Here is a 23,609-nt window from a genome sequence, read left to right on the forward strand (position 1 = left end):
GAGGACTTGGAGCAGTTTAGCGATCGTGGCGAACCCGGGGACGAAACGTCGATAATAAGAGGCAAACCCGACAAAACGAAGTACTTCACCCACTGACTTGGGGGTTGGCCATGTGCGCACGCACAGAGTTTTGTCAGGGTCCGGTGGCACTTCTGCGGCTTAAACTTCAATTTTGCAGCCCACATTTTTAGGAAAACAGCCCGCAACCTCTGCAGGTGCTCCTCGAACGTACGTCCGAACACAATGACGTCGTCAAGATAAATTAAGCACGCGTCCCATTGTAGGTTTGCTAACACCAGCTCCATCAGCCGTTGGAATGTGGCCGGGGCTGAGTGAAGTCCCATCGGAAGTCGGTTGAACTCAAAAAGGCCCTGAGGCATGTGGAATGCAGTGTTTGGCCTAGAGCTGTCCTCTAAAGGCAACTTCCAAAATCCCGACAGTAAATCAAGCGTGGAGAAGAACCGCGCCCCCGACAAAGCGTCCAACGAGTCATCCATCCGTGGGAGCGGGTATGCATCGGCCACGGAAACAAGGATGATGGGCGCCCCATGGACTGTTGGAAGGAGAGATAATGTCGGCAGCCAACATCTCATCAACCACGTGGCGCACATGGTCCTTCTCCTTGGGACTTAGGCAATAAGGGTTTTGACGAATGGGGGCAGAATCTCCCGCATCAATGTGATGGTACAATAGAGGCGTGCAGCCAATATCGAATTTGGATCTGCTAAAGACATCGGAGAATTCCATTAAGAGAGCACGCAGATCGAGCCTCTGTGCCGTTGACAATCTTTGCTCTCGGAACAGAGCATATCCAACCATGCCTCGTCACAGTCCTCACCCTGCCCCGCAGCCGCTGCAACACCCATATTCCCGCCGGTTTTCCCCTCGCAACATGCGGCCGACGCATGAGCCAAGACAGTGCCCTCCTTGCTCACCAATGCACCCAGACCGACGTTCAGAACCTGAATGAAAGGTTGTCGATTGCTTGCCACCAATGTCTGCGCGTAGACCAAATATTGGGCGCGAACTGCCCAGGTGGAGGGGACCAACAACAACCCCTGCGGAACCGTTTGGAGATCAAGATGTTTCCTTAGATGCAATGGAATTAGCATCTGTGCACCGGGTGGAATTTTTACCGTTTGGTTAGCCATCGCAGAGACCGAAACATTAGCTGTGTGGAAGAGTCGGCGATGATGAGAATGCAATTCAGCGGCCCGATGGTAACTCAATGAAGCCCTGATCCACAAGGATCTTGAGCGGCATTTTACCTAAAAAATCTGTTCCTAACAGGCAGATTTGGTGAGGGATTTTGAAACGAGCACCGGCCCCATCAAACTAATCTCACCGATGCAAATTGTAGCCGAAATCTGTCCAATAATTCCTAATGACTGTCCGTTCGCGGCAAAACAGAGAGTAAAAACGGGCAAAATGGCGCACGATTTTGGAGGCAAGCACTCTAAAATCAATTCTGAAATGATAGTCGCCGATGCGCCGGTGTCGACAAGGACCCGTACCTCAACTCCCTCGACGGTCCCGACAACCGCGAATGAACCTGCCGCCGTTGCGACAATACGGCGTGCCAGGGCTGTCAATAGCGCGGGGTGTTGCGGCCAACCCTCGCCCGCAAAACCCCGATCGGCCCGCGATGCATCCCGACAGAAATCCGCGACCCGCGACTCTAAAATAGATGCCTGAGGTGAGACAAAGGGCTGCGTGTGAGGTGCGCCGCGACTCGCCTGAGGACCCAGCGGAGAGAAGGGGTGACGATCCGCAGACGGCGTCGGCGTGGAGGGTCCTCCCCGTCGAGCGCGGCACCCCATGGACACATGTCCTGGCAGCCCGCACTTGAAGCACACGATCGGGCCGTCCATCGGGCGAGGGAAGGCCCCCCTCGGCCGGTCTCATACGCACAGGTGGAGCTCCTCCGACCCCTTCCGCTGTGCCCTGGGATAGGAAACAGCGGCCTGTAGAAGCCGCTCTCCTGTGTGTGCTCCCTCCTCCATGGCCGGTCCCATGCTCGCGACCATGCCAGCACGCCGAGGGGTGTTAATATGGGCTTTGAGGCATCGCGCAACTTGAAGAGACGTCAGGTCATCATCATCCGTGGCTGGCAAGACGACCTGAAGATCCTGAGCCAAGAGCAGCATTTTGTCCAGGATGAGCGAGAGAAAGACACACAGAGAGTCAGAAATAACAGCTGACATAGGCAGGTAGGATGGAGACATCACAGTAAATTAAGACTTTACCTGGTTAATAATGTCCTTCCAATGATTGCTCAGTTTGTACCCATTGAAGTTGTGTCTGTGTTTATATATCTGGATGGCTTCATGAACAAATCTCTGATAATAGCCGGTGAGTTTGCAGGGTACATTCATCTTGGAAAAGTCAATTTCGTGTGAGCCCACTGCGTTAAAACAATGATCAGCAACGGCATTTTTCCTACAGTGTTTCAGATCTGCCTTGTGTACGCGAACGCGGTCGTTTAGTTTCCACAATGTAACTGCTGCCGCAGCCACAACTAAGTTTGTAGACACCCGGGTATTGCATATCAGGAATCACATCCTTTACAGATGGTATAAAATCACGGATTTTGTGTATTGTGTTGAAACGGACCTGGATCTTATGTTTGTTTAAGATTTTGGAAATATTTGTGGTAACCCACCCCTGCTATGTATAGCAAAGTGATGGTATTGGTTGGATCCTCAGAATGTTGTCTCCCCATGGCTGGGGAGACAGCTTTGTGGATGCTATGGTCAGAATATCCGTTCATCCTGAGGGCTTGGTGTACGTGCTCCAGCTCACTGGCTAGGTGATGCTGGTCGGCGATGCAATGGGCCCTATGGTGTAGTGTTTTGATTAGGGAATTCTTCTAGGCTAGATGGTGGTGGGAGTCAGGTTTTAGATAGGCATCCGTGTGGGTGGCTTTCCTGTAGACAGTGTCCCAATGAGCCATCAAGTCTCTTCTCGATCAAAACATCCAGGAATGGCAGCTTGCCATCCTTTTCCACTTCCATGGTGAATTTAATAGATGGGTGTATGGAATTGATGTGGTTGAGAAATTGGTTCAGTGCTGGCAGGCCATGTGGCCAGATGACGAACGTGTCATCTACGCATCTCTTCCACAAGGGGTGGATCTCTGGATGACATGTCTCAAATTTCTCCATGAAAACGTTCGCTACCACTGGCGATAAGGGAGAACCCATTGGGGTACCCTCATTTTGTTTGTAGAATGTACCATTCCAGGTGAAGTAAGTGTTAGTTCGGCAGTGTCTTACCAAAGTTTGTACATCTGGATTCATTCCTTGTTGGACCAAGTCTTTAATTATTGCAATGGTATCACGTACAGGTACCTTGGTGAACAGGGAGACTACACTGAAACTGACAAGTAAATCATCTGGAAACAGTGAGATATCCTTAATTAGAGAAACCAAGTGAGCTGAGTTAAGTACAGCTGAGGTGGTCTTGCCCGTGAAAGGAAGCAGGGTCTCAGACAGAAATCGGGCCAGTTTGTAGGTGGGTGAGTTAATGGTGGAGACGATAGGACGGAGTGGGGTACCTTCTTTGTGGATCTTTGGAAGGCCATAAAATCTGGGTTGTCGAGCAGCCGGAGGTTTTAGAGAACGCTGTTTGTTCGAATCGATAAGAGAAGTTGAAATTGGTGATTAAATTTTATTTTTTTGTAGCTAGAAGGTTGATGGGATCTCTGTTGATTTTGGTATAACTGCCATCATTAATAACATTCTGAACACTCTGAGTCCGCTTGCTAAGTGTGGCTATCTATCGCTATGTGCGTGTGAGTTAACTAACGAACGGGTCAGCAGTACACCTGCTGCTTGACCTACGAATCCCTGGTTCAAACTATACGACGAACGAGGAGTGAAGAGTGAAGGCTTTCAGTTGATCCCCACATAACTAGCCCTGATCCCTGTCAGGGCTTCCCCTTTATCCCCCTGGCCATGACTTAGCCCCGCCCCCGGCCCTGCCCCCTACTGTATGAGGGCAGGGCTCTCGGCCCCTGGTCACGTGTCCCTCTAGTACCCGGCGCTAAAGTATAGAGACAGTATATGTTACTACACTTAGAATAGCACTGAGAGACAGAAAGAGGAACTCGCAGACTTAGAGAAATTACCCAAGTTAGAGACGTATTGACTGTTAAATGGGCTTTGGTAGGACACGTCCTTGAAAGAAGTGATGTTGACCAGTGTTCGGGATCAACAGCAGAGTGTCAGTCAAAGGAGAGGGGGCATCCAAAATGATGTCCAAATCAGATTGTGTGCAGGAGCTAGATGGATTGTGGTGTCGCAGGACCGTGAAAGACGGCGATAGCTTGAATATGCCTTCATTCAGCAGTGGATAGATCATGGCTGTAGCTGATGATGCTGCAGCTGGTGATGACAAAAATAGCTGAGGCTTTGCGTGGTCAGCTCTCCAGTCTATCTGTCAAAAAAAATCCACATCCAATGTTCTCCATCAGCAACACGTGGTCACCACATGTTGCCTTGGCCAAAGCCCCAGATGGGGGAAGGGCACAAATTCTGAGGTTTAACGTGAAATTTCACTGATGTGTTGCATCACTTTTCATTGCTTAACGCTTCTCAATTAATATTGACAGCGTTTTTGCTTTAATGCCGTCCGTCGAGCTGTTCGTAACGTGGGGATCATGATAACTCTCCAAAAGAAGATCCAATTTGAATTAAACTTGAGGAATTAAGTTGTCTTCCAAGTGGGGGCTGACCCTATGGGAAACCAGTGACAATGATCAGAGGGCAAATGCATTCGCACTGTCTGTCTGTCTGTAACGGGGGGTCGTGATAACTATTGTATACATTATCCAATATGAACGAACCTTGAGTATGAAGTTGTGTTGCTATAAGGGACTAGAGAAACCCAACTACATCAATCAAGGAGTTTCCCAAAACTTTCAGCGTAGAAACAGACTTGTATTTAAAAATTGCAAATGCATTTTGTCCCAATAGCTATCGGTGCACTTCGAGAGTGCTTTTTGATACATGTGGTTAGATTTTTTGGTTACTATACATTTCCACATGATAAGGCGCTTCGTTGAGCTATCGTTTGTGGCCAGGTCACTTCTGAAATAGAGCTAAGAGCTGAGTGGGCTATAGCTGGTAAATAAAATGAATAATTAAACACTTAGGCTCAGAAATTATTACCGAATACACGCATAGGCACGATTTTTTAAAATCTATTCATGCCAATTATAGTATTTCTGAACAATCTGAATTATGGAGTTAAACACATCTTTCTAGAGTCGACCAAATGTCACACGAGAAGATTCACCAAATATATTACAAAAACCCCATGCTCCGGACTATAAGATGTCCCGGAAAGTAAGACACACCCTAAACATCTGGCCGGTATTATTAAAGTTATACGAATCTGTTTTCACACACACAGGATTATAAGACACACCTCCAACTGTTGTATTTAATGCTAAGGAAATAATTGCATCTCTTAATCTGGAGTTTAGGGTAATTGTAAGCACGCGCACATCGCGATCCTGTATCACCACCTTGTGGTTTCACATATAATTCCAACACAGTACCTCGGTGGAATAGTGGCTGTAACAGCTAGGAAGCTGCATTCTGAACCTAGTCACCCAAGTTCGACTCCTGGCCATGGCTAACATCAATCACGAGTGGTATCTGAAGCGACTTCATCGATCCGTACTGACCAGCGTGGTGAAGTATGGTCAACAGACACTATGACCGACATGGACTTGCAATCCAGAGGTCCCTGGTTCAATTGATCTTCAGGCGCGTCAGTTGAAACAATGAGGATAGTTTCTGTAATACCTGTCCACTCAGCAGCTTAAATGGGTACACCACAGTTAGTCCATTGGCAGGTCACGTGTAGTGAGGTAAAGTGTGGGACCTTCCACCTCTTCCAAGATGTCTGGTCAGCGCGGAAGAGTAGCAGAGGTTGCGAGATGTTATCTCCTTTACTTGGTACACAGGAGGTCGTTGATTCGATCCCGGACTCTGACGATGCCTGCAGTTTATTTGGATTCCGCATGATCTCTCTCCCCGTGCTGGTGGTGTTGGCGGCGTGGATTTTCTCCGGGTTCTTCCGGTTTTTGCCCTTTGCATTTACAAACACGAGTTTATATTATTTGGCTGCTGCTATAAATTGTCACATATAATAAGCTCAGCCGCTTCTGAAAAAAAGCCAATAGCTCAGTGGGCTGTAGCTGGTAAAATAAAATACTGTAGTAGTACTAACATACTAATGTTCCTTAATTGTGTATTTAAACTTGTGAGTTTCCTCCCTGCATTACTATTGTGTATGTGCTGTATGTTTAATTTATTTTGCGCCGTACGTAGCCAACCGTGCTAATCGGAGGTGCATGGTGTGGTGCAATTTAAATCTAGATTGAAAACTAATTTATTTATAACTGCTTTTTGTGTTTCACTTTTTGTCCTTCCCCTGCACCTTCGATTATCACTGTTGGCAATGTACGATGCGAAAGAAGTTCAACATACATACAACTTTTCTAGTTTACATATTCTAGATTTGAAGTTTCCGTGACCGCAAGGATTCATACTCTTTGGTTCTTTCGGTAAAGTCACGTAGGTAAAAAATTTAAATAAATTAAATCACGACGTTTCGGGCGCAACACAAGCGTCCTTCTTCAGGTGGGGACAACTTAGCGAAAGCACACCGCTTAAGTGTGGAAGTTGTAAGTGTGTCCACACTTAAGCGGTGTGCTTTCGCCAAGTTGTCCCCACCTTAAGATGGACGCTTGTGTTGTGCCCGAAACATCGTGATGTAATGTATTTAAATGTTTTACCTACGTGACTTTACCGAAAGAACCAAAGAGTAGTTTACAGATGTAATGTCGACTGGCAGACCAGTGCTCCGTTCACCTTGAACCGCAAAGGGATAGGTGAATATGTATTTAGACTTGAGGAATCCAATGAGCTATCAAGCTCTTTTTTCACAGCTGTTTCAGTCGAGGCGGGTCAGAACGTTACAACAAACAATACAAACATACGATAGGAGTGCAAAGCATAGGAAATGTAAACAAATCACTTAAAATTTGCAAATAAAACTACATTATTTTCAGGTACAGTATTCACTTATTAAAATAACAAGATGAACAAATCCACGACACTGAGATGATTGTTGGATGCCTGAGATTAAGACCCGAATATCTATCTGGCGACATCTAGCGACTGTTTATGCGTTTTGCGCCATCACTTTTTAACAAACAAAGCCGTTAACTTTTATCAGCTCTCCGAAGCTGTTATCCCTTTTAACTCTCCCGTTAAACGCCCAAGATCCCAGTGGACCCCGACCTACAGGGAGCCAAGGGGGTAGATTTTTAAGCGGCGTTTACCTGCTGCCGGAGACGAGAGATGGCCGGGAGGCGAGCCCTGGCTCCAAGCGTCTTCACCTTCGCGCTGGTCGCCGCCTCTGCCCTCCTGCTCGTGGTGTTGGAGCGCCAGTGGCTGTCGAGGGCGACCAAGGAAGGCGCGCCCTCGCCGGTAGAGCGGCCAGGCGAGCTAGGGGGGCCCGAAGGCGACGTAGGCCCTGAAGCGGACGCGTTGGCAGAGGTGGTGATATTAAAAATATATATTCATGTTACGTTTATTGCTTTCGATTGTTTGGTGAATACAGACATGTTTCGTTCACAAAGCCACACTTCTGCGGCTGCATTCTGATTTGTGTAGCTGTGAAACTGCGGCATAAGCCATCACAGTCACTCGTTCAACGGCGCCCATACCGCCGCCTCCTTATACCGTTAACTACCCGTTAAGTTCACTCGCAACTCACGATTAGCTAATACCACCTTCACTGGTGCCGTTAGTTGCTGGCCGCTTGGCGTTTGCGGGTTAGGCAGGGTCCTGTGCTCCGTGTGATGTTATGCGGGCCAGCGAGTTTGTCCCATTCTCTTCACTGATGTGAGCAAGTTGTTTCTCTTTGACGTGAGCGAATTCTGAAATGAAATTCGAATTAGCAGTACGACACAACAATTAGGATCATAATTGTTATTTCTAATTAAGACTGGAGTTGGCCGTGTACATGTGGCTTAGTTGGGCCGGTGAAGCTAAGCAGGGTGAGGCCTGGAGAGGTAGTTAACGTCTTGGTGGCGAGAGGTCGTGGGACTGACACTGATCCCTGTTGTATACTTGGAGTTTGCATGATCTTCCCGTGGTCGCGTGGATTTTATTCTCAGGGTTTTCTCTCCACGTTTATAAACATGCGTTTAGAGCAGGGGCGGGGAACCTTTTTTTCTGCCAAGGGCCATTTGAATAGTTATAACATCATTCGTGGGCCATACAAAATGATCAAATTAACAATTAGCCTGTTATATTTGGTCAAACATTTAATTAACTCGCCCCTAATGTGATGGCTGGAGCTGCTTCTCTTTAGTGAGGCCTGTGACGTTAGCTGGTGTTGATGATGTTGCTACTTGCAACTGCTTTTCCAGGTTTGCTCCTAGATTTATTGAATTTAGAGTCCCACTTGCGGTAGCCTTGGCAAGGCCAGACCAAATGATTTCGCGGGCCCTATACGGCCCACGGGCCGGACGTTCCCCACCCCTGGTTCAGAGTATTTGGCTGCTATAAATGTCCACGTTAATGGCCAGGTCGCTTCTGAAAAAGAGCTTTATAGCTCAGTGGGCAATACCTGGCAAATAAAAAATGTGTTTAGTTTAATGCTTGGATGGGCGACCATCCTGCACAACAGGATTGTTATAGGCTGATGCAAAGCCACGTTGTGAGCAAGGGAGAGCATTGCAAAGCAAAATCCACGGGTGCACTCCAGGACAGTAATTACGCCTTCAGCATTCACCCAGAATGGTGAAGTATGGTCAAATAATCCCCATGACGTGCACGACGCCCTCATCTAGCATTGGGCTGACAAAAGGGCTGTATATAGGGTGGGTTCAGGTGACCTGGAACACAACTATCATGATGGAGGTAGCAAGTTTTTAAATGGCACGTTTAAATGACAACTCGATACATGATGTCCCCGAGATGCGCACGTCCTACCTACGAACATTCACATTTACGAACGAAACACCATAACATATTATTTTTTGTCATTTAACTTGAGAACGTTCGGTCATACTTATGAATACCCTTCTGACAAGCAAGCCAGTATCAGTACTCAAGTTAAGTCAAAATAAAACGTATATTTTTATTTTCATGTTACTGTATGTCTGGAACCACATATTTTACAGACAAACTAAGTTTCCTCTATGGTAGCAGTTACATTGGAAAAACCAAATGACATGTCTCGGACCGCATCCGTGAACATAAAGCAGACCTGAAACACGGTAGAACAAACACCTCAGCCATGGCAGATCACTGTTACAATTCAGTGGGCTCACATGACATTGACTTCTCCAAGACAGAGGTTCTCTGCAAGCCATCTGGCTACCATGAGAGATTCGTTCATGAGGTGATCCACATATACAAACACAGAGACAATTTCAACCGAGAAGATGGATTCTGGCTCAGCAATCATTGGAAGGACGTAATAAACCATTTCGGATCTTAACTGATTGTGTTCACGTTTACGGTGACTTTCAGACCGCAGTCCACTCACTAGCATTGACTATATATCTTTTATTCTCCGCAGGGAATGGATTCTTTGCTCCGCTGCAAGTTTCCTATCACCACTCTCCCATTGACATATTTCGTTGCTTCCTCTTAGTACCTTTCACGCGACGGTCAATGGTGTAGTGTGTAGCAGATTGTATAATAATAAATAGTATAAAAGTGTAATGTTTAATATGTATAAGGTATCGTAATTGTATAGTGAATATACAGCAGTGTGGTATACAGTAGGGTGGGTAGACTAATACATAGTGTAATATTACAATGTATAGTCTAAGGCAGGGGTCTCAAACTCAAATTACCTGGGGGCCGCTGGAGGCAGTATCTGGGTGAGGCTGGGCCGCATCAGGTATTCCACAAAAAAAACTTTGCTAAAAAAATCCAAACTTCTCAAATGTCATTACTAACAGTTATTTAACTTCAATGGGTTCTTCTGAACATGAATAGAATATTGAAGAACATGAACGGTTCTTCTGAACATGGCTTCTCTTGCCTACTTTTTGCTGCCAGAGACCTGGCAGCGCTTCCTCTCACATAGCTGAGCCACATTTGGCTTGAGGGAGGAAGCAATTGAGACCCTCAGTATGGCTTGAAGATGATCATCAGTAAGTCTGGACCTGTACTTGGACTTATTGAAGTTCAAGGTGGAGAAGAGCTTTTCACACAAATATGTGCTCCCAAAAAGGCACATGGTCCGCTTGAACGTTCGGGAAAGCTCAGGGAAGCTGGGATTCAATTCTTGCAAAAATTGCCCAAGCTTGTCTTCTTTTCCACTCACCTCCCTGAACTTGGCTTTGAGGTCAGAGTTGCACTGCAGGTCAATGAGCTCTATTTGAAGCACAGGAGGGGCATCTTGCACATCAAAGGAGAAGGGATCCGCAAAAATGTGAAAAGTGGCTCTGTGCGTCTTGAAGTCTGCAAATCTGTGATCAAATTCCTCCTGTAGCCTCAAAATGGCATCAACATACTTCTCACCACTGAATGGTGTGCCTGCATTCAGGAGTGCCTTGCATGCTGGGAAATGGCAAAGGTTTGTCTGAGAGAGCTGGGCTTTCCATAACACAAGTTTTGTGGAGAATGCTCTCACGTTGTCATAGGCAGCACTGACGAGCTGCCCCTGGCCTTGTAACTTCTTGTTCAGTACATTCAGCTCATGCGTGATGTCAACAAGAAAAGCTAAGTCCATGAGCCATTTGGGATCACTTAGCACAGGAACAGCCACCCCCTCCTTCTCCATGAAGGCTTTCACTTCTGCTCTCAACTCAAAAAATCTCTTCAAGACGTTTCCCCTGCTGAGTCAACGTACCTCGGTGAAGTAGAGCACATCCTCATATTCTGACTCCATTTCCTCTAAAAAAGTACGGAACATCCGGTGCTTTAAGCCCCTGGATCTGATTTGGTTGATGCATTTCCCAACAACAGACATCACATTGTCAAACTTCAGGCATTTGCTGCAAAGGGCCTGCTGATGGATAATGCAGTGCAGAGCAATGGCCTCCTCCACACCCTCCTCTTCTAGTTTTCTTTGAACAAGTGCCACCAGTCCATTTTTCCTCCCTGTCATTGATGGCGCTCCATCTGTTGTTATTCCAACAAACTTCTTCCATGGCAAAACGGCATTCACAATGGCATCACACAGCTGGCAAAATATCTCCTGAGCGGTGGTGTGGCCATGCATTGGAATTACTGTGAGCAACTCATCCATCACTTCAAAATTGTCATCAACACCACGGACATATATTGTGAGCTGGGCAGTGTCAGTGATGTCTGAACTCTCGTCAAGAGCGACTGAGTATGCATTGAAAAATTTGGCTTTCTCACGCAGTTGATCATAAATGTCACTTGACAGGTCAGAAATGCGCTCTGCCACGGTGTTAGCAGAAAGGCTGATGTTGCTAAACTGACCTTTCTTTTCCGGACAGACTATACTTGCAGCCTGTAAGATGCGCTTTTTGATCAACTCGCCTTCTGTGAATGGCTTTCCTGCCTTAGCAATCATCTCACTAAACACGTAGCTTACTTCGACTGCTGCATTATTCTCTTTGGTTGCTTTCTTGAAGACATTTTGTTGCCTCAGTAGACATGTTTTAAGATTGGTAACCCAGTTGGCTCTCTCATCTCTCTGGTATTTTGCATACTCCTCAGCATGTCTAGTTGAGTAATGACGTTTGAGGTTGTATTCCTTGTGCACCGCAACTTTTTCTGTACAAATTAGACACGTCGGGGTGCTCATGTGCTCAACAAAGAAATATTGCATCTCCCACTTTTCCTGAAATTGTCTGTGCTCGTCACCAACCTCTTCTCTTCACTGCAGGCTTTGAAAAAGACATGATTGGTGCTGTGTGACAAGATATATATTCATTCCACTTGCTGTCGCTCACGCAATAAAGTTTCAGTCAAGTGTTTAGCCAACCAGCGACGCACGGAGACGTAATTTCCGCAAATGCACGTCATTTCCACTTTTTCCGGTAACAACAGGTGCGTAGATTATGGGGGGGGGGGGGTAATGCGTTCCCATCAGATTTCGTCCCCACACCCCAGTCACAGGCAGACACAGCTGTAGCGGCTGCTACTATACACGCTTCTCTGTTCAAAGCACGGGGATCTGAGCCGGGATGAGCTGTGGATTTATGCTCTGACGTGCTCCGGTGCGCGCACAGTGGAGAGCCGAAAGAGGGAGAGGAGAGGACTATATGAGGCAGCGTCATTGTGTGACCACGGGGTTCAAATGCTGCTGGCCACTGTCGGGGCTTTCGCTGCCTTCAGTCACATCATCACATTTTTCTATACATTTTTGTGCTTACTTTGTGCTGGCGTGTTGGCTTGCCTGCGTTCCGGGACTTATTTGAGCAGATCCGGTACCTCTCGTATCGAAAAAAATATGAATATTAAAAAAAGTTTTTTAAGAAATGATTAAAATAAAATATAACAATATAATGTAATCACTCGAAAATTACGGAGCCCCTGATGACATCGGTGGATGAATTACTAATTTGTGGCCACGCAATAACAAGATAATCGAATAAGTTATATATGAAGCTTTTTTAACAACAGCATCACAATTTCATAAAATAATAACAAATGCAGACTTCTAAGATGAACCAAAATAATTATGCACATCGTCATGTACAGTCTGTGGCTCGGTGTGTAAATGTCACCACCAGAGGATGAGGGAATTTAAATCATTAAAATTCATCCACACATATCAGGTGTAAATAATAATGTAAAACAGCCCAGACTGTAAAATGTAGATATTATCTCAATGACGTGTTTTAAACTGCTGCGGTTTAGAATAATCCGTCTGCGTAAAGAAGCTCCCAAAACCTCACAGCGCAGCGTGTGCATAAAGGAGCCGTGGTGTCCCTTGAATTTGCCTTCCGTTCGTTTTCTCCGCTGGACACAGAAGTCGCCTTTGCTCAAGATGCCACTTTATTAATCACTGACACAAAGATTGATACCGTCACTGCAGTATAGCCTAAATAAGTCCCACTGCATTGTAAGTGGCATGTGTGTGCTGTTTTAAGCGTCGTTTTATGTGCGTTCCGGTACCTGTGCTCGTCGTACCTGCGCTGTCATATGTACTTAGCGTTCCGGCACCTTGTGATTTACAAATGAAGCACTGGATACATCATGACCTGCGCGAAAGAGGGCGGAAAACTATGAATTTCACCCTCCTGCTCTCCGCACATCCAAAGCCACTCTTTTCTCTCCCGGCTCTCTCTCTCTCACTCACTCTCACACGTACACACACACACACATGACCCCGCCCTCCATGTCACTCACATGCATGCCGCATTCACTGGACAGGCACACAGTAGGAAACCAGAGCATCATAACATTGTCCCACACAGCAGCTAACAGCGGGGTTGCTACAATATAAAACTCGCGTGCCGCACTAACATTAAACTTTCATATTAAGGTGGGGGCCACAAAATATCGTCCCGAGGGCCGCAATTGGCCCGCGGGCCGCGAGTTTGAGACCCCTGGTCTAAGGTATAGGGTGGTGTATAGTAATGCAGTATATAATTTAATGTTTGGTTTGTCTATGGCAGTATATAGTACGGGGTAGACCCATGTGATGTAAGAGAAAAAAGTTTAGCTGGAGGCATATTATATTTTTTGCGACATAGAATTGTAATGTATGACTTACTGTTAGTAGCTCAGCTTATTGGAGAGTATATTTAGTATATTGATGATACTGATGTATTTTATATTTTTGTTTTTTTACGTGGTGGTTTAGTTGCTGCAGCTCCTTACTATTAAAATTCCTTCCCTCTATTACTGCTAACTCTACTCCCTCCCTTTGATGCTGCTAATCCTGCATACTGCATAATGCACGGGCATAATATGACTTTGAACCCCCCCCCCCACCTACGCATTCCACAAGTAGTGACTAATCCCATATCTGCATTTCCCATAAATATGTTAAATTCCTCTTGATATGCAAATTCCTTTGTCAAGGCGCCCTTTCCCCCTCCAACCCAGCTTAAATATACGCTGCCAAGCCTGGTGGTGCCCATTCAGACGCTGTCTTTCCGACAGACCTGTTCTTCACCTGAGGACAGCTGCTTGCGTTGTGGCCGAAACGTCGTGAGAATTTTTTTATTATGTTTTATTTTTATTATTTTATTATTTCCCTTCTACGTGACTTTACCCTTTACCAAAATAACCTAGAAGATGAATCCCTGCAGTCACGAAAGCTTTAAATCGATAAGTGACGAAGATCTTAAGTATTCGTAGGCCTCCTACTAGGTCAACTCAGCCTTAAAATTAATACCTGATGGGGTGTGTGGACATTGGCACTGAGGAGACAAATGCAGCTGGGTATGGTTCTGACCACACCACCTACTCGTGTTCTGAATTGCGCTTTGTAGGTGCTTACTAACAGAACTTGCCCCAATGGTCTGTTAAGGCTGTACGGGGGATCTTTGTCTTGTAGTCATCGTGTTAACACATCTGACAGTTCACCAGCATCGGAAAGCCTGACTGCTGCTAAGATACTGTGTGTCGAAAACGGCTGTGGAGTTTGCTTGCACTGAATCAATGCTGCTGACATGATTCACTCCCACAAGGCCATGGGGCCGATGGGCTGTTGTAAAGAATACTTTAAATTTACTTGCGGAGAGACGGACGTATGAAGGAGGCGTTATTGTCTGCTATGTGTGTTTCGTCGTGTAGGTTGCATGGCGAGCCCGTAACGCGTCTATAGCTGCGGGCTGTGCGCGCGACGCCCTGCCCCGCTCGCTCTCCTCCCTCCCGCCGGGCGCTCGCTCCCTACTGTTGCGTCACGTGCTCGTAAACGACGAGTACCGCTTCCTCTACTGCTACGTGCCCAAGGTTGCCTGCTCCAACTGGAAGCGCGTCATCAAGGGTGAGTGTTTCCCCGGACGTGGAGGGGGTAGATTCGTAATGGCCATGTCGGGAGGCACTTTAAGCTCCCACTGCTGAGGTCCCGGGTTTGTGCCCTAAACGACGAGTACCGCTTCCTCTACTGCTACGTGCCCAAGGTTGCCTGCTCCAACTGGAAGCGCGTCATCAAGGGTGAGTGTTTCCCCGGACGTGGAGGGGGTAGATTCGTAATGGCCATGTCGGGAGGCACTTTAAGCTCCCACTGCTGAGGTCCCGGGTTTGTGCCCTGGGTCTAGGTGTCTCCCTATTACTGCTTTCAAAGTGGCCAACGGAGCTGAGTTGGGGTTGTGCCGAACCAGCTAGATACAGCTCGGGAGACTCGCAGTCTTTCAACTGCAAAAAGTCAAGCCATGATGATGTCACACAAAATGAACGTGCCATTAGCCCGGCCCCTGGCTCTGCTTGGCCCCGAGTCAGATACAGATGCTTGTGAGGCTAGCGGTTTGGTTCTGGCTCGGCTCTGCAAATAGCCGGTGGAAAACTAGTACCATGAGCACCTGGCACTGGCTTGGCGCGGATATGCCTATGGAAAATCGGTATGGACGTCCCGCTCTTTCGTTCACAGAGTTCATAATAGCTGTGATAAGATATTTGTGACATCAGAACTGGTCCTTGGCCTCCCTTGGGTCAAGCAAGCATTGAGTACCTGGTGCGGTGTGTAAACAGCATTGGTCCTGGAGACAAAGGTGGCCGGACACAGCGTTGACCACACCCCCATCCCCTCCTGTACCGTGGCGGCCTTCATAGGTGCTCGCTGGCAGCACTTGCCCCAGCAGTCTGTGTAGGCTACACAGGGGATCTTTGTCTTTGTAGTGCTAAGTGGAGCGATGGATTCGCTGAACCAAGCAGGCAAGATGGATCACAAGCGCGACCTCCTGTTCCTGTCAGACTTTACTGCTGAGGAGATTGACTATCGACTAAAGGTGAGAGAGGCACAGGTGGCTGAGGGTTGATGTTCATAATGGCCGTAAAAAGTTTGAGGTTCACCATTGGAACCTCATTTGCCAGTAAAAATATGATTATTGGTTTTTTACCCTTCTATCTGGCAACAAAACTGACACCTTTTTTACAAGGAGTCATGTTTACATAGACCACAATTCCTGCAGTCATAATGCAAACAATAAACATAACTCTGATAATGTGCACTGTCCTTAAAGTTGATTGGTCCACACCCGAGACAGCTTTCCTTAGAGCCTAGTCTCACATGGGTTGGACCAGATGACGCCTAAAGGCGCCTTTTGCAATTATCAAGTTTGAGGTTCACTGGTCTGCGGCGTTTCACCGTGCAATCATTCAGCCATTTGCTACCCTGTATGCTGGCAGTCGCAAAATTCTGCTATTACAGACACAACCTAAACACATTTGTCAATGACACTGTAGCTTTAAATAGAAAATATATTAATATCCAACATTTCTGGTCATTGCCCAAAACGTCGTCTCTTCCATATTTTTTTATTTTAAGGCCACAGTGTCATTGACAAATGTGTTGAGGTTTTTGTCATTTGTGCTCGTGCACCACTCTGTACGTAGTATCACCGCATAATCTGCAATGTTGGGTCATCGCCAAAATGTGTTTGTTTTAAAGATTTCCATTTTATGCATTTGACCTGGGTCATGATGAGCAATTTGCAACATCGCTCGCTGTTAGGCTATTTTAGCGTTTCATTTCTGTGCTATGCCAATGTACGACTAGTTATGTTGTGTTATCAGTGTAATTTAATATTCCAGGAAAGCCTCACTGAGTCTCAATACTTTCTTAACAAGAGGGTCTTCTAGGAATGTTTATATGTCTCTCTTTACTCTTTGGGAGCTATCTGTGTGTATGTATCTGTATTTACATATGGGGAAGCAGTAGTGTTGCGATTAATGCACAGCACTACAAACCCAGTGACCCGAGTTCGATTCCTGCTCACGGCCAACACCTGTGACAATTATTTAAACTGGTGCTGAGCCTCCTAGGTTGATTCAGCCTAAAATTAGTAATTGGTGCCATGTGTAAACATCGCAACTGGAGAGAGTAGGCCGGGCGTGGTGTTGGCCACCCACGCCCTCGTGTGAGGTGCCGGCCTTCATAGGTACTCACTAACAACACTTTCCCTAACAGTCTGTTCAAGTCTATATGGGGGATCTTCATCTTAGTTATTTTGTGTCAAACACAGCACTATTTCAAGTTCATGTTCGTGCGGGACCCACTAGAGAGGCTTCTCTCTGCCTACCGCAACAAACTGGGAGAGACGGTGGAATATCAGCGCCGCATCGGCTCACAGATCCTTCGTAAATACCGCCCGGTAAGTATCAATATTTCCACTTGTTAATACTTTCCAACTTAGTTTGAAAGCCTGCATGAGGGCGCTAACTCCATCCCACTACGCACAGCATCTTGAGATGCGGTCGAATTTAGACGCAACATAAAATGTTATTGTAATGTTTAGATCTCCACAGAGAGACCTGTAAAATCCCATAGAGATCAATATATTCAGATAGACACCTATGAGTGAGTGCCTTTATATGAAAATAGCTTTACTACCCGGCTTCGCCCAAGACTTGGATTCTTGTCTTGGATCAATACACGGCCTACGTGGAGGGTGGGGGTGGGATGCGTGACGTCAGCAGGCAACTGCGTAACGCTGCCGCATGCGGGTGACATCACAGATATGACGTCACCGCTCACTTGCCGTGCAAAATATATCCATTATTGCGCCCCCCCCCCCCCAAAATACAAAAGCCAATGTTTATATTTTTTGCATTGTTTACAGTCTGGAAGCTACCCGCATGCCAAATTTCAAGTTTGTTGCATGTCGGGAAGTATGCTAAACATTTTGAACAGACACACATTCACACATTTCCTTTTTTTATATATATATAGAAGATAAGATAAACCTACATTGTATTGTATTTCATAGACTAACATAGCTATCATATACACAGAAACCGATTAGATTTTTTTATATTGTAGATTTTATTTCAGCAGGAAGGGCCCAATGAGCTTTGTTTCATGGGAGTCCTGTGACATTACAGATGCTGTACAGTGCGATGTCTAAGTTACACAGGTCGTGCTGCAAGCACCGAGTATTGGTTCGTGCTTTACGTTACAGGATTAAGGAACTAGTCGAAAACGTAAACAAAAAAAATTACTTCTGGCACATTCTGTTAAAAGCAAAAATAAAGGAAGGAATTACATTTAAACTTAACAATGCAAACACAATCAGTAACCGGGAACTTTAAATGTTAACATATATACAGACCTATACACTCACATAGAGACAAATGACTGCTACTATGAAATAAATATTCCCGCTGTTTTTTTTTACTGTGTCTTTGGACTCGGTGACAGTTCAACTGCTATGTAAATCCACATTATTCCTTATTTTATTGTTTTAAGGATCCGATATCCAGATAGCTTACCACGGATTATAATTAGAGTTGCTGTGATCTGACAACCCCTGGGACTGTGCCTGCTCAGACATCCTGTATCTCAGAAGTTGGATCAGCCATAACGTGGGGAAGTTGATCAACAGTCGTGGACATTACGATTCCAACAGTGCAGAGTGCTCTGGTAGCAATAATTACCACGTCCCTCGCATTGTTGGCATTAGTGCAATCAACTTATCCATGTTTAAGTGTTTTAAAAGTAATGCGATCACCATGATTACGTCATGTAATTAATTGACATGTTGCCACAATTATTTGTAAAGCAAACAACACAGTTTGCAAAACAATCATTTAATTGGACAATAGTTATTTATATGGAACTTTTAATTAGAGTGAGCAATATCGTATATGTTTTGGCGTCAAATTTATAAACATTCAAGTAGTATTAAAGAAGCTACGATATCATGGACCTTACATCGTACGATGTATCGCAGTATCGCCGTATCATGGTGATTCTATGCAGTGCAGTGCTCATGTACTTCCATTTTTATCAATCCACTGCTGGATGAGGGCCTCCCCACCATAAGGGGGTGTCCTGTCCGTAGCTCACCATGCTGGTCAGTGCAGGTCGGTCAAGCTGGGTAGCGGAGCTGCAGGAGCACAGATGTAAAATACAACAATGGAGATTTTGCTGCACTCTTTCTGACCACCACACAGCCCCACAGGAACCTATAATAACCCGTTGTACATGCCGTTCAGCGGGGTCTTAACATCTCACTGAAATGTTTTCTTGTTCGCTGGTAGACTCGAGTTAGCACCACCTGGCTAGTAGTAGCCATGGCTATAATGAGGAGGTTTACTTGTCGTGTGCGGGGTACCGAAATATTTTCTGGACGGCTATCCTCGACATGCGCAGCTGAAATTAAGGCCCTGGTGATCACCCATCCCAGCACTATCCAGCCTCAGCCCTCCTTTGCTTCCTAGCTCTGATGAGATGAGTTACATTCTCGGAAAACCAGTAATGGATGTTTTCACGTTTAATGGTGAAGATTGGAGGCGTTATTGCATTAGCCCCGTTTGTCCGTAATATGAGGGCACGATAATCTTCTGAAGATGATTCAAAACATTCGTATAAAGTTGTGCTGCTATTTGAGACTAACCCCTATATATGTTTAGCTATTATTCAGAAGCGACCCGGCCACAAATTATAGCTCAACGAAGTGGCTTATTACGTTGAAATTTATAGCAGCCAAATACTATTAAACGCATGTTTCTAAATGTGGAGGGAAAAACCAGAGGACCTGGAGAAAAATCTATGCGACTATGGGGAAGAACATGCAGGCACCAGAGTCGGGATCGAACCCACAACCTCCTCCATACCAGGCGAGGGAGATAATATATCGCCACTGCGGCGCTCATATATTACATGTGAAGTAATTTCATTGCATCACATGTTCAGCATGGTGTGACGCCATCTTGTTGTGCGGCTTGAAATATATGTTGACAGTACACCTATAGAACCCATGGTATGTTTTTTATTCCTTGGTTTTTTTTGTGTCATTGTCCATGTGTGTGTGTGGTAGTGTGTGCGAAAGTGTACCTGGTACAGTGGGGAGCGGTAGTGTAGCGGTTAGCGCGCTGCGCTGCGAACCTCGCGGATCGAGTTCGATTCCCGCTCAAAGCCAACACCAGTGACGATTATCTGAACCGGTTCTGGGCTTCCCCTAGGTTGACTCAGCCTCAAATGAGTACCTGGTGAAATGTGTAAACATGTCACTAGGGAGACAAAGGCGGCCGAGTGTGGTGTGTCCACCCACCTCGTTTGCCTTGCCAGCCTTCATAGATGCTCGCTAACAGCACTTTCCCCAACAGTTTGATCAGGCTAAACTGGTGACATATGTGTAGAACTGGCAGGGTGGCCCGGCCGATGATGTCACATTCACGGAGTTTGCGAACTTCATCGTCGACACCTTGGAGACCTCTGACCCCTGGCGCGTGGACGAGCACTGGGCGCCCGCCACCTCGCTCTGCCAGCCATGCATCATGGGATACGACCGTGTTGGTACGATCAAAAGCGGGGATGGCAGTGTGGGGTTGTGGTCGGGGGCATGGGGGGGTGTGCAGAGATGATGAATTGACATGTGCAAAGCGTCGTAATGTAAAACAAAAATGTAACATTTTGGTGAGTGTGAAAGAGCATGTACGCGAGTATGTGTGTCAGTGTGATAGTGTAAACATTGGCACTGGGGACATAAAGGATGCGTGGTGTTGGTCCCCCACCCCCTTGTGCGTCGTGCCAGCCTTCATACGTACTCGCTAAAAGCACTTGCCTTAACAGTCTAATAAGGTTATACGTGGGATCCTTTGTCTTTTGTGTGAGTGTGCAGGTGTTTGTGGGTTATGTATACATACGTGTGCAATTGTGAGGATGCACCCCTGTGTTTGTACACCTCTCTGCCTGTGTGTACACGTCCACGTGTACGCATGTGTGTATGTGCATACAGGCTCCTACAACAGCCTGCACGCAGACGCCCGTGCCGTGCTGGCCATGGTTGGCGCTCCCCGTGGCTTCTCCTTCCCCCAGCGGCAGAGTTGGTACCGCCCCGTTACGCCGCAACTCCATGCCTACTTCCTGTCCACACTGCCGCAGGGCATGCTGGGAGAGCTCATGGACCGCTACAAGTTGGACTACCTACTCTTTGGCTTCGAAATGACTGATGGATTAGCACTAGCCACCGCTGCTAGGGAGACAGAGGAGGACGTTGTAGAGAGATGGAACTGAGTGTTTTTTTTCTTCCAAATATTATTTTTTTGTCTTTTCCCCCCGAGTTTTATCCCAATTGAGAGATCAACTATCACGCCCCTCTCGTGTCAGAGAACGGCCCGCGGAAGCGGACATTACAGAGCTACTTGAGATATCCCTTCAGGTGACCTCTGGTGCACACAGTAAGGGGCAGAACTTTCTCACCGAAGCCGCCACAGAGTAACGTTACAGGTATTTAAAATTCCCTGAACTTGAATGTCACCAAATTAGGTGCAGAACCAAGTTTAATACGATGGGTTTTTATAAAAAATGGGTTTTTATAAAATGTATTCATTGGTGACCGCGCTGAGGCCTTCCACTCACTCCACTAGAGAACCTGGATAATCACAGGCGGCTGAAAACCGGATTGAGATTCGAACCTAGGTTCTGAGCGGTGCCAACTCGGTGCTAAGGCTTTATTTTCAACTTTTTAAAATTAATGTTCATAGAGTATATGTTACGAATTTACAAAATAAGTCCATCTTTTTATGGAAATTAACATGGATTTTCAGGCCGTCTGCCTCAGGGGGTCTTGCTGACCAATGTTGTTCACATCCTCGCAGCGGCTTTTGGCTAGCCATAGAACAAAGACGGTCACAGCATTACACGCTTTCAGATACACTTCTGTGGCTGTCTAGAACGCTCTTGCTTCCGATATTAGGAAGCCACTGCAGCTATGCACTTTTAAATATAAATTGAAAACTCACATCTTTAGAACTGCTTTTTGTGTTTAGTATGTTGTCCTTCCCCCGCACCTCCGATTAGCATGGTTGGCTATGTACAGTCCGAAAGAAGTTCAGCAGACATATATGCTGTTCCTGCATCTCCTACTCCCCCATTTCCTCCTACTACCTCCTCGCCCCATTTCATAGTCTATTCTCTCCTCCCTCTTCTCCTACTCCACTCCTACTCCCGCAGCGTGGTAGTTGTCACATTGGGCAAGTTTCTTAGAATCCTTTAACCTCTGACTGACCCAGCAGTACGAATGGGTATACCACCATCAGTAGGCCTCGTGTCAGTTGGGTAAATTGTGGGCAAGATATTTGGCCATTGCGGAAGAGTAGGCCAAAGTGACCTCTATCGGGGCTCTAGATTTCCCTCCTGTGGAGGCTCTTTCCTCAAGCAGTGTCTCGAGCCATAATTTGCAGGGCTGCACCTTTTAAAGACAAGGTAACCCGTACAGCTTTTGACAGGCTGTCGGGGCAAGGGCTGTTAGTGAGTACATTTTAAACACACATGGACACGGAGATGAACGTTCATAAAAAAACCTGCCTGAGCGTTGAGGTTGACCGTGCAGTGACCGTGGCGGTGTTGTGGGCCATGATTTGACGTGCCTTGGTGAGTGACTTTGTTTTGCACGTCGATGATGAGATGAATGGGGGAATAATCCACTTTTTTAAGCTTCCCGACTAAGGTTGAAAACGTTTACACATTGGCTCTGTCAAACCACAATAGGGGAAGTGAGTAGGGCGGTACAACAACTCATGTAAACGTGATCCAATATGAGCCACAGCTAAGTATGAGAATGTGTTTCTATTGAAAAACGCCAATGCATATGTCCCTGACAGCTGTCCCGTCACCTTATAGCAGTGGATTGACAGAGCCAAAAGCATGTATTTGCTCAAATTCGTAGGCCGAGATGCGATTTATCAATATGTTGATGACGAGGTTTTGTTTTAGACCAGGTTTGTGCCTTTACAACAGGGAGTTGCTGTTACATGATGCAAATAAATACAATGCAGTGCTTTGCCAAGAGTGGTGTATTGTGAGTGTTGTAAGTTTATTTTTGCAGAGCTTTTCGGTTCGAGAATCAGCGGCCACCCTGATTAATACCGTGGGTATACATTTTAACCATTGATAATACCGCTGGTGTATGTGTAATATAGTAATTACGGCGGGAGACCACTTGACGGGTAGCACACTTTTAGTAACACTCCCTTAGCCACAATAACACGTGTAGCCAACTACAGCCTACGCTACGCGTTCCACCCGGCTACACACACACGGGCTCTCCGGCCCCGTAGCTTCCAGGGGAACTCACAGACCCACCCCGGCTGGGGTATGGATCCCGACCACTGGGTCCCACAGCCCGGCCCTCACAAGGACGTCCGGCCGCGGGTCCCAAGGTCTCGCCTCTGAGCCACACAGGGTCCCGGCCCTTACAAGGACAGCGGGGCTAGGGGTCTCAGGGCCCTATCTCTTCCTCCTCCGTCTTCTGTCTTCACTGGTTACCAACTCCCCGAGTGCTGCTGCACATCGCCCTATATAGTCCTCCACTCCAGGAGGCGGGGCCTATGCGGACCGCGATGTGGACATCTGCCTGCGGACCGCGATGTAGCCACACCCGACACGCTCTCACACGACCCCCCCCTGCCAGCGCGTACCGCCACTACATATGTATGAACCATCAATAATACCACAGGTGTGCGTATTAAACA

The 23,609-nt window shown here is 46.5% G+C and overlaps 1 protein-coding gene and 1 long non-coding RNA gene across 3 annotated transcripts; one reads left to right on the forward strand and one right to left on the reverse strand.

The window, feature by feature from the left end:
• Window positions 1-1,914: 1,914 nt before the first annotated feature.
• Window positions 1,915-7,496, reverse strand: LOC133340517 (uncharacterized). 2 transcript variants are annotated; one of them, XR_009754911.1, is made up of 3 exons: window positions 7,358-7,496; window positions 5,900-6,099; window positions 1,915-2,129 (listed from the first exon to the last, which is right to left on the reverse strand). It is a non-coding gene; the product is annotated as an uncharacterized LOC133340517 (long non-coding RNA). The 2 variants fall into 2 exon arrangements; XR_009754910.1 differs by having other exon boundaries at window positions 5,814-6,099.
• CHST14 (carbohydrate sulfotransferase 14) lies at window positions 7,377-22,920 on the forward strand. Its single transcript, XM_061548811.1, has 6 exons — window positions 7,377-7,574; window positions 14,766-14,958; window positions 15,810-15,919; window positions 17,156-17,284; window positions 20,274-20,430; window positions 20,873-22,920. The coding sequence occupies exons 1-6, from the start codon at window positions 7,377-7,379 to the stop codon at window positions 21,148-21,150; spliced, it is 1,065 nt and encodes a 354-aa protein (XP_061404795.1). The 3' UTR covers window positions 21,151-22,920.
• Window positions 22,921-23,609: the final 689 nt, after the last annotated feature.

The sequence above is a fragment of the Lethenteron reissneri genome, chromosome 2 (assembly GCF_015708825.2).
Source record: "Lethenteron reissneri isolate LAM-NWPU_2019-01 chromosome 2, ASM1570882v1, whole genome shotgun sequence".
Lineage (NCBI taxonomy): Eukaryota > Metazoa > Chordata > Hyperoartia > Petromyzontiformes > Petromyzontidae > Lethenteron > Lethenteron reissneri.

Coding starts and splice junctions, on each gene's coding strand:
- CHST14 (XM_061548811.1), top strand. CDS start 7,377: ATGGCCGGGAGGCGAGCCCTGGCTCCAAGCGTCTTCACCTTCGCGCTG. Junction 15,920..17,155: donor AGATTGACTATCGACTAAAG/GTGAGAGAGGCA, acceptor TGTCAAACACAG/CACTATTTCAAGTTCATGTT. Junction 20,431..20,872: donor CATGGGATACGACCGTGTTG/GTACGATCAAAA, acceptor ATGTGCATACAG/GCTCCTACAACAGCCTGCAC.